Source organism: Mytilus californianus, unplaced genomic scaffold (genome assembly GCF_021869535.1).
Source record: "Mytilus californianus isolate M0D057914Y unplaced genomic scaffold, xbMytCali1.0.p SCAF_6, whole genome shotgun sequence".
NCBI lineage: Eukaryota > Metazoa > Mollusca > Bivalvia > Mytilida > Mytilidae > Mytilus > Mytilus californianus.
In genome coordinates, this window is record NW_026262712.1 from 27630035 (window position 1) to 27642323 (window position 12289).

A 12289-nucleotide genomic window follows, 5' to 3' on the forward strand; every position below is an offset into this window, starting at 1 on the left:
CCGTGATTTTCAAGTGCACCATTTGTAGAGTACCCTCTGAACGAATTTTTTTGCTGATTTGTCTATACTAAAAAAATGAAGACACAATTTTAAAGATAATATAAAGAGAAATACCCTGTTTCACGGAGAAAGCGTATGGTTCTCTGCAGTTTTTGGTGGGTGACAAAATATATCCGAACAGACATCCAGCATTGACACTTTATAGAAGACAACAGATTGTTCGAAACCCCCAAAATATGTAGAATAAGGATAGAAAATTCAATAGACTTATTACACACTTTAGAGTAAAGGTCAAACATGCCATTGGAGAATTAAAAAAATATACAAAGTTATGGGGATTTCTTAGTGACATCTAATACAGCGATTCGAATCTGACTGTTGTGACCATTTACGTTGAATAAGTATGTCGTCGAAAATACATATTTATAATACAAAAAAGATCAATTTGATTTTACTATGTAGTCTCTATATTTTTATCTTATTTTGAGATGACCCCTTGTTTTTCGTCAACTGTAATCGTAAGTCTAAGTGTAATCCTAGGTATAGATCTAGTTTCCGCAAATGTCTATTTGGATTGTTTAGTCTCCTGGTTATTTGGTCTACATCTATTCAGGTGAGTAAACAACTTGCCATCATTTTGATTTACATATCTAACCAGCTTTATGAACGGTATTATAAATAGTTCCGTCTAGTTAACAGATGTTTATTCAACATATGACAAACAAATAAAAATAACAACACATAAATAGATAAACAATACTATGTACAAAGGGATCTAACTCTAGTTCAAATAACGAAAGGTACATGTAGAAAAACAAAGGTTATTGGGTATCCATCCAGGACACAAAATCAGTACATGTGTGTCTGTTCTATCTGAATTAAACCATCACCACTAATGTATATTTGCAATGTATAAATATAATTAAACTCAATAACATACCAAGTCAGGATTAAATGCTACATTCTGTTTGTTAATACTAGACAAGTCATTCATCAATTTTTTAAATCAATGAAATATTTCTGTTACATGTACTATAACGTATGTCAATAATGATCGATATACAGGTGAATACATTTACAAAACACAGACAATACATATATACTGAACTAAAAATAAGTTGACAAACAGAGATAACACGGTAAACTTAAAGTACATTGAAAACACTGATCTTATCATGAATATGGTACAAAGGTCTGTTATGGTTACATCACTATAGATCGTAATAGATACATCAATATAGTAGATCATCCTGTACAAAATATAGATATAACCCACATGAATCTACTGAACTTAATTATAGCTGCATAGAATTTACAAACAATATGTATTTATTTTGGACCTTATGTAATAATGATATTGATATAACTATACCAAATGCATGTATTAATTAAATATCTTTAAGAGAGGCGAAATATACCAGAGGTACATTCAAACTCACAAGTCGAAAATAAACTGACAATGCCATGACTAAAAAAGAAAAAGACCAACAGACAAACAATAGTACACAAAACACAACATAGAAAAATGCACAATTGATTAGACTAAAGGTGTATAACGGAGACCCTTTAATAAACAGTTTCATATACAGCAAGGAAACAATAAATATAGAACATAAAAAAGACAAGACAAGAGAAGAAGTCAAATAATATTTATGTTTTTCGTTAAGCAATAAATTATTATTACTTCTAAGTTCATGAAAATACTTTAAATAAAATATGTGTCATCATGCACAATAATTCTGACTTATTCAAAAATACATTTCCTCTCAGATTCAAACAAAAGGAAAAACTGTGCAACAACCACTAGTCAGGTTAAATCTTCCTTTAAAGGCAATTTTGAAAATGTTTGATTTTAGTAAATATGTAATTCATAAACTAAGAATATAGCGGAAAAACTGTCGACGACAAAGAAAAAGAAACTAAGTTAATTTAGATGAAAAAGTAAAACAAACGTCCATTTATAAGACCTTTTTAAGATTGGAGAGGCACTGGAGGGACTTTTATAGACAAAGCGCGCGTCGCGCGTACATAGTTATAAGCCTATTCTGACATCGGACTCGGACTTCTCTTAAACTGAGTTTTACTGTGCGTACTATTGTACGTTTGTTTTTTCTACATTGGCTAGAGGTATAGGGGGAGGGTTGAGATCTCAAAAAACATGTTTAACCCCGCCGCATTTTTGCGCCTGTCCCAAGTCCTTTGTTAGTCTTGTATCATTTTTAATTTTAGTTTCTTGTGTATAATTTGGAGTTTAGTATGACGTCCATTATCACTGAACTAGTATACATATTTGTTTAGCGGCCAGCTGAAGGACGCCTCCGGGTGCGGGAGTTTCTCGCTGCATTGAAGACCCATTGGTGGCCTTCGGCTGTTGTCTGCTCTAAGGTCGGGTTGTTGTCTCTTTAACACATTCCCCATTTCCATTCTCAATTTTACCGATATATTTGATGAGTTTCTTTTTCACCAAATAAAAGAACTGTAGTAAATTGAGGACGGCCGTAAAAGTCCTAAATGTGTAACCGATGCTTAAAATTGACTCAGTTACAGTAAAGATTTTTATTGTCGTCCTTGGTAGGGCTATTTTCATTTAAATTTGCTAAAGCCAAAGCTCTCTATATGTTCTGTAATCTTGATTATTTGAAACAATTGACATGTTTTGTTTTTTTCTTCGAATTTATATCGGAAAGATATGTATACGAAACATTTTGATATTATTATCAGTTTTAAAAGGTCAAAAGATTAATAATATCTGTAGAAAATTTAAATACATGACCCATATGTTTCAAGTTTAGATTATCATAAAGAAATACACATTTAACTCGATAAAGGTAAGCCACATACATCCATGTCTTTATATTTTGTATCAGAAAGAAACCATTGACAATGTTTTTACTCTCGATTGATTAGACTAAAAGTGTATAATGAAGAGCTGTAAATAAACAGTTTCATACAGTAAGGAAGCATAAAAAGACAGCAATAAGTCAAATACTATTTATGTTTTTCGTTAAGCAATATGTTTTATGTAAACAAAATCTTAACACCAGGGACATGTTTGCTTTGTTTGAATCAGTATTAGTATAATTCGTATTATGGGCCTCACATATTTAAATGCGTAAAATTTGAATCTCCAAGCAAGGTAGTTGCTGACATATAATATCTAGCTCACCAGCTGGCCAGAAGTGAACTTTTGCCATTACTTCACATCCGTTGTCGTCGTCTGCCGTTCACTTTTACACAGTTCTCCTAATGGTTTAAAGTTAAAATTTGCGAATCATCATTGGGGTGTATAGTATAAAAATGTATCCCAAAACATCATCTTCCTTCAAACATGGACGACATGACCAAAAATAGAACATAAGGGTAAATTTCAATTTTTTGTGTATTGTCTTGAACACAGCTATAGATAGAGTAAACATGTTCAAATCGATGCGATATACATTCTGTCTATCTAGTTAAAACTGTAAGACGACATTTTATTACAATTATTGCCCTTTAATGACGATTTATCCCATTTTGTCTCGCCTGCGACGAAATTCGCGGAAAGCGAGTCATGGGGATAACTTTTCCGGCGTCGGCAAGATGACTGCGATGACGGCCTCAACAATTTTTTAAGTTAGATAGACCGAAACATAGAAAATAGCAAGATCAATCCGCAAGATCTACAAAAATGTCATGTGATCGAAAGCGTCAGTCTACTCCTTATTGCAGTTATTATAAAAATAAGGAGATGTGGTATGATGCGACAACTATCCACCAAACTTCAAATGAAGTGGATGTATTCAATTTTATACTTCACTCGTTCTATTTGAGCAGTCAAAATGCGTTGACCGTATATTTCTATGTCATATACAGTCACTGACCTGATATCACTTTTCCTCATGAATATTTAAATAGAAATTGCCGAAATTATAATTCATTATTCATACGACCTATTCAACCTGTTCTTGTTTCCAATGTATACAACGACTCAAACTTATTTCTTTTGCAATTTTTAGAAAAAAAACTTATTTCACTAGTTAATATTTTTGGTATGCATACTATAAATCATTATGTTTTATGCTTATTGTTGATATTTTAGTTCATTCTCAACCAAATTCGTTCACCATCGATTGCGGGTTTTCAACAAGTAATCTACATTTCATTGTGTTGTATATTTCTCCGCCTGCATGATATGAGGCCTTTTTATAAAAGGGGGAAGTTTCCCAATATGTAAATCAAATAATAACATTAACACACTAAACAACAATTGAAAATGTGTTTTTTTTTAGATTGCAGTATAAAGACAATAATAGTGCATTGACTTGACATATCAACGATATAAGGATTCGGCCCGAAACGGGGAAAAAGCTCGGCAGAGCCTCGCATTTCCCCGTTTCTAAGCCTCATCCTTATATCGTTGATATGTCAAGTCAATGCACTATTATTGTCTATATAGGCAATCGTACGGCCTTCAACAATGAGAACAAACTCATATCGTATAGTCGGCAATAGAATGGCCCCACATAAAAAAATATGAAACAATTCAATTGAGAAAACTAACGGCCTAGTTTATAAAAAAAACAATTTACTAAAAACAAATATGACAGACATGAACCAACGACAATTACTGAACTATCGGCTCCTGACTTGAGACTTGGGACAGACACATACAGAATGTAGCAAGGTTTCACATATTTGTGAGCGCTCTACCCTCCCTTAACTTTGGACAGTGGTGTTACAGCACAACATACGAGCACACTATAAAAGAAGTCGACAAGGTCTTAACTTATCGGATCGATACAAATGTAGAAAAAACATATAACAAAAACACAGACCGAACGTGGCAGGGTATTTATACATCCCTTAAACCAAAAATAGACACACAGACCAGAACTGAGAGTACTCGCAGTTACTGGGAGCTAGTTCAAAGCTAATAACAGCTAATAAAATATTATCTATCTCAGACTAAGTTATCCATTGGTACACAGCTAACATCCAATGGATTTCATGTAAAGACGTCATTTACTGTCGGAGAAAAAACATAACTTCGTACATAGCCTGAATATAGGTATCAACATATTGTAGTACCGTGAAAGTGCAAATGTGTATATCAATAATATCAAGCATAGTTTTAATTTACTGATTAAACAATATTAATACTATTAAATAAAAACATTAATAAAAAATCTACTTACCGTGCTGAATTGGTAACCTGTTAGAATAAGTTTATTCAAAAGTAGTGGGGGCCGCTGTGGCCAATTGGTCTAAGTAGTTCTACTACTGTAATCACTAACCAGTCAACACTGAGGTTCGAAATGTTGTGAGTTCGAACCCCACTCGTGCGGGTGCACTCGAATCCAATCTTAATTGACTAGGATTGTATGTTTACCTATAGAAGGTCGATGGTTTTCTCCGGGCACTCCGGCTTCCTCCACCAAAAAAAAAATAAAATAAAAAAATAGGTACGGAAAGTGATTTTTTTAAAATCAACTAATCTAAGAAAACTTTACCTCATTTTAAAAGCATTGTGAAGACATTTTCAAAACAGTTTCACTTTTATCAATACACATAATAACAACGAAGAAATAGCAAATTTTCAAAATGGTAATTTTTTACTATTCTAGAAAAACTGTTTCCTCTCTTTAAAAAATAATAAAATACATTTTTTTAATCATTTGGGTTATAGATTTGTTTATATTGCTTCTTTTACATCTTGTTAATCAATTTCAATCTCCATGTTAAGTTTTTTGGTTAAAATAGAAGCATAAAGCATGAAAATGTCAACCACTTTCATGAAATTATATCGTCCAAAGTCACATAAGATGACGATACCTTTATATATTCCTTTCTTCAGAACATCAGTTGGTATATTGAAAATGTAAAGTAAAACTTTATAAACATTTGAATGTAAGAAACAAAATATAAATATGAATATTACTCTAATATATACAAATGTATATGTTTGTGTGTGTGTACCATGAGCGACGAGAAAAGCTTCGAAGTATGTCATCTGTCTTTGTATAGTCATGATAGTTTTAGAATGTTCCTTTTTATTAACATTCTATTTAATGAAATATTCTTATTCTTATATAGCATGTATAGTGAATGCTTATAAATAAAAATAAACAACAACCTTCCAACAATTATACTACAGGTCTAAAATACCTGGTGCACTGAAAAACAATGAAAATAAATATAACATTATTTTTATTTGAGAAATTTCAAACAAAATAATTATGTCAGATCACTGTAAATACTTGTATGTATAAAAGTAAAGTAAATTCATATCTGTATATCAGTTACAATATTTATACAGTGAAATCTGTAAACCAATCTCATTCACGACTGAAGTTCAAAATGCATTGAATCTGAGATGAAGGGACTTCAGAACATGGTTTCCGGTTTATTCAGGGTTTGGTTTAGACTAGTTTCACTGTATCAAGCATTAGTTGTTAGTAAGACTTTAGCTTCCCAGATATAATATAATTATTATTTCAGGATATATATTAAATTGCATGGTGTTCGCTAGTGTTTTTTTTTTCTCGACATGAAATTACTTCAATACTGATCAATACAGAAAGTGGTAAGCTCCAAGGTAAAACTTGATTAGTTCATGTATTCCTATACATGATCATGCTGAAATCATATTAAAAAATTGCAATTCGGTGCAACTACAAGCTTAACGAATCTTGAACAGAACTTCGAACATGGTTTGAGACCTACCATCTCCGGTATTATCTCAAGTTTTTTGGCTCGATAATCCTCTTAACAGTCTGTATGTGTAGATAGCTGTAGTGTCCGTTACGTTCCCTTATTTAATTATACCAGTGTTTTTAGAACATATATGTTGGGAAAATTTCAACAACTCAGTTAATGTGATCACACACACACACACAAAAATATGTATACAAAAAATAATATCTTTAGAGTGTACTGTTAAATACAGTCTGAAAAACCACATTATTCAGTATCCTTACTATCTCGTGTGCAATGGCAAATGGTTAAACTATCTTAAATCGCAATAAACTGACTGTATAATGCAAAAAAAACTATTACGCTGATTTCCAATCAAAACTAAACCAAAAGTTGTCCATGCAAGGGAAATAACTATGTATACACAAAAAGGAGGGTTTTTTATAAAAATTAATTTTGATATGACCACAGCTATCTAGATTTATTTATTGGACATAATTGTTTAATTAATATATAAAACTTAATAAAACAGAACATTATGTTGCTGTATAACATTCCCTTGTATTTTTTTTTAAATGAATGTAACTTTAAAACCCTTGTTTGTACCTCAAATATTTCATCGTATTCCCGAAAATTATAATATACAGAATCATGAATATTCATATGATATCTATCAAAAGCAATCAGAACCTTCTGAGACTTAACAAGTTAATAGAAGGCCGTAATTGGAGGTCATCCAAAGATTTTATTTTTACACACATCTGGGAACAATTATTTAAGGTAATTTGGAGTTATCTCCCATTGGTTTGCCATACCTAAAAAAAATGACCGCCACGTAATAACCCAAAAGTGGCGTTTAAAAGTGGCGTTAAAACACCAACAATCAATCAATCAAAAGTAGTGAGTGAAAACTTTACACGAATCGCCTTTAATGATGATTTATGTTTTACTTTTTTGTCTTTTTAACCTTTCATTTTGAAATTTGTAATAAATAGCAATTAACTTTAAATAGAAAAAAATAGCAAATGACAATAGAACGCGATTAAAACCTTCGTGAGTTGGATTATATTTACCGACAGTTTTAGCATTTTTAACACCGCGTTATAATTAACGACAAGTTGAACAACACACTACACGTGTACATACAACCAACAGACGCAGATGAAAGCAACTAAAGGTCATCGAACAGTTTTCAACAAAGAGCAAAACATTTTCCGTATACTAAAGTATAGAATATTTAAGGCCATGGGATGACAAAACGTACGAACAAATATGAACAAATAAGAGAGACACCGTCTATAACATCTGCCAATTGCAATGTCTAAAAAATATGTCACATGACCGAAATTGACTCTTGTTGATTCTGAAAAACCAATTTTCAAAGTTTCCTCTGAAACTGTTACGCAAAATGTAAAAAAAAAGAAATGAGAGGATTTGTAATTGCAGAGATGATCATATGCAATCGAACATCTGAAAAACATTGTTTTAAAAAAGAAATGTGTCGTCAATTGTGGATGACACTAAGATCCGATGGCACCGTAAATAGAACTCATGCTCATCGTCTACATGGTCTATATTAATACTTAAATTTCCGGATTAATAAAACTGTCTTTGAAATAGCATTTGAAAGTTTTGTTTATAAACTCTCCTCATCTAGTTCTGATTCGCTGTTAACGTGAGTGCCAAAGCCAATCTTTTATCCTAATTTACCAATTCAAACTTATCCTATGAAACTACACAGTGAAATATTTAAAATTTACCAATTGATGAAAGTAATTATCGTCTCTTGAGCAATAATTAAAGGAGCAAATTACCAGGTGAGCTTTCATACTCATAAATGTGGAATCTGTTAAGTTTTTAGGCATTTTGTTCTTTTTTATGTTGATTGACAATCCATCGAGAACAGTTTGAAATGGAGTCAAATGCGGGCTACTGAATTTTAAAAAAAATGCGAAAATGTGTGAAAAAATACGATTAATACGAAATATTTCATAAAACAGAACATGCAGAATGAAACATGTTTTGACAACATACAATTGTCACACACTTAGTATTATGTCATTTTACAGCTTCATACACGTGATGGCTATTAATTTTTAATAAAGTCTCTAAACTAAGTAAATTGTATAGTTATATATTTTACGAATGAAGGAAGACATATATATTGGTTTTATTAATACATTCTGAACCCAATATTCTTTATTTCAGAAATAACCCGGTTAGCTGATTAAGTGATGGCTAGTTCAGCAAACATATGTGGTATATGTGATTTGCGAAATATTTCAAAACCGTCGACCGTATGGTGCCCAGAGTGCGATGAAGGTCTTTGTAATTCATGCCAAGAACATCACAGCTTGTCCAAGGCAACAAGGCAGCACTCTATATTACCAATAGCTGAATACAGGAAACTTCCTTCAGATATTATTCAAATTTCACAGTCCTGTTGCAAGCATGACGAAAAATTAATTTTATATTGCAAAGACCATGAAAATCCTTGTTGTGGTAAGTGCGTTGTAGAAACCCATAAACATTGCAAAGAAATTGTCAGTCTCGATGATATCATGAAAAACGCTAAAAATTCCGTTTCATTTCATGAAACAGAAGCCACATTGACTGAATTGATCGAAAATATTAGGAAGATAAGAAATGCTCACAAAGAAAACTTAGCAGATCTGTCTAAGAAAAGAAAAGCAATCGAACTTGAAATCCAACAAACTCGTCTTCTAATTGATAAACATCTTGATAAAATACAGAAAAACCTTGTAGATGAAATTCATGGTGCGGGTGATAAAGAAAGCGAAAAGATACGCCTTTCGATTAAAACTTTGGACGAAATGGAACAGAGTTTGTCAGAATATCAATTGAAAATAGTCAATGTAAAAAAGTATGCATCGGATATTCAGGCATTTATGGCAATAAAGAAGATAGAAACAGATGTTGCAAAAGAGGAAGAATGCCTTTTGTCATATGTACCCGAGGAAAAGATGAATAACGTGACAATTAGCTGCAAATTGTCAGAACCAATACAAGCTTTTCTAGGCAATACACAAACATTTGGGGAAGTAGTTATAGAGACCACACCAAGAAGGTTTACACTATCGCACAAGAAAAGTATGCAAGCTCAGATGATGATACCTACAATACAGTCAATGTCAATTGAAAATATGACAACACGGTTGCATCAGAGAGTAAACACTGAATCAAAAAACGTAAGGGGTTGTTGCATTTTACCAAATAAAAACATGGTATTTGCCTGCTATGACCAAAAATCGCTAACATTTTTGCAGAGCGATGGATCTAAAGATGCCGTGGTCAAATTGCCAGCAGCAGTTGACCTTGCATATATAGAGGCATATGACAGTATTGCTGTGACATCTAGTATAGAGAATGAAAAATACATTAGGATCATTGACCTCCATAATAAGAAAATAAAGAACATTTCAGTTAACACTAAGAACTTTGGTATTGCAGCTGTTCAAGATAGCTTGGTTTATTGTACAAATTCAAATAATATAAGAATGATAAGTCTGAGAAATGAACTGGTAAAAAACATTGTCTATGCTGACATCTCAACTTTCGCATACGTCGAGACATTTCAAGACCTCATTTATTACACAAATACGAATACCGATGATGTCACTTGTTGTGATATGAAAGGAACAGTGAAATGGAAATTTGCATTTCAAAATATGACCATGATTCCATTAGGAATAACTATAGATAATACAGGCAACGTTTATGTCACCACTGGAAACAACAATGTGATAGTAATTTCCCCTGACGGAAAGCGATACAAAGAACTTTTGTCGAGTAGGGATGATCTTCGGAATCCGATTGCACTATATTTTGACCGAAGAACAAACAAACTATTAGTATCTAATCGAAGTAGAGATGCAGTGATTTATGACATTGTCCAAGAATGACGAAATTGTAATAATTGTTTCAAACTCAATTGCACTATTTATGTTTTTACTCGAAGTGATATTATTAGTAAATCTGTATTGGAGTATATGAATGAGGGTCGTAATGGGGGTACCTTCATGACGAATAACGGTAAAAATTCTTGCCTAATGACGTTAACGGTAATTTTTGCTGCATGACGATAAAATGTACACTTTCTTTTAGACGTTAAAAAAATCGAAAGATTTTGACGAATCACGTTAATTTTTTTTCAAAAAATAACGGTAACGATAATTATATGAGATCTCTGACGAATCACGACAAGGATATTTTGACGAATCACGGTAAAATTTTAACCAATATGACGCTAACGGTAGCCGAAAATGGCAGTTTGACGCCTGACGGTAAAGGGCATTACTACCCTCATGAATGTACCACCGTGTTCTCCGTATTTGGTTCCGTTGCCATTTGTTAACTTTTTGTACGGCCGCATTTTATCGTGGTGGTATAATGCTACAACCATGCCACGATTTTTGTCATTTTATATCTCCGCTTGAAAGAACCGGTGTATATAGAAATCACCATGTCCATCCGTTCGTCTGTTCGTCCGTAACACTTTTGGTTTCCTGATCATAAATAGAAAACCGCTTTAAAAACCTAAATGACATCTACATGAACAGTTTTGGATCACTATTTTGATTGTTTTACCGTTCCACAGTTTTGGTACTTGATTGTTAGAAAAAATTGAAAATAACTCGGTTTCCGGATAATCAATGAAGATCCCCATTATAAAATTGAAAGAAATTTCAAAGGAACGATTATGACCACTAAAGGCAGGTTAAGTTAGATTTTCGTCATTATCACTTTTATCGTACCAGAGGTATGGTAATTGAAAGTTAGAAAAAAAAAGAAATGTAGCTTTTGGTTATTAAATGGAGAACCCCTGTATGAAATTAATTGAAAATGTTGATGAAATGTTTTGGAAATAACTCGGTTTCCGGATATTCAATGAAGATCCCCATTATAAAATTGAAAGAAATTTCAAAGGAACGATTATGACCACTAAAGGCAGGTTAAGTTAGATTTTTCGTCATAATCACTTTTATCGTATCAGAGGTATGGTAATTGAAAGTTAGAAAAAAAAAAAGAAATGTAGCTTTTGGTTATTAAATGGAGAACCCCTGTATGAAATTAATTGAAAATGTTGATGAAATGTTTTGGATTACTGAAAACAGATTATCGTTTTCGTCGTTTCTACTTTAACCGTTCCCGCGTAATGGTTATTGATTGTTGGAAATATAAAAAAAAAATGTAGTTTTGGGGTAAAAATGGTGAACCCTTGAATAAAATTAATTGGAAATGGCCATGAACTATTTAAGACCACTGAACATAGATGGAATTAGATTTTTGTCGTTCCTACTTTTACCATTCCCGAGTTATGGTTCGTTATTGCTAGGAAAATTAACCATTTTGTGGTTCCTGGTTGATATATGCAGAACGAATTTTTGAAATTGATTGACAAGTTAATCGAATGTTTTGGACCATGAAACAGATCTAGAGGCTTTTTCCCAAAAACCTTAAACAGTATGAACCAGAGTAATTCTCTTTTATTATTTGAATTTACTTCTTCATGACTAAAACAAATACTTGCGGTTTGTTTTAGTTTGTTTGTCTAAACATCAGTATTCAGATGAACACTTGATTCTAATCGAAATAC

The 12289-nt window shown here is 32.4% G+C and overlaps 1 protein-coding gene across 1 annotated transcript; it reads left to right on the plus strand.

The window, feature by feature from the left end:
- Window positions 1-507: 507 nt before the first annotated feature.
- LOC127705039 (uncharacterized) lies at window positions 508-11655 on the plus strand. The gene is made up of 2 exons (XM_052209288.1): window positions 508-613; window positions 8881-11655. The coding sequence occupies exon 2, from the start codon at window positions 8907-8909 to the stop codon at window positions 10593-10595; it is 1689 nt and encodes a 562-aa protein (XP_052065248.1). The 5' UTR covers window positions 508-613; window positions 8881-8906; the 3' UTR covers window positions 10596-11655.
- Window positions 11656-12289: the final 634 nt, after the last annotated feature.

Excerpts from the sequence above, each read along its gene's own strand:
- LOC127705039 (XM_052209288.1), top strand. The coding sequence starts at position 8,907 with ATGGCTAGTTCAGCAAACATATGTGGTATATGTGATTTGCGAAATATT.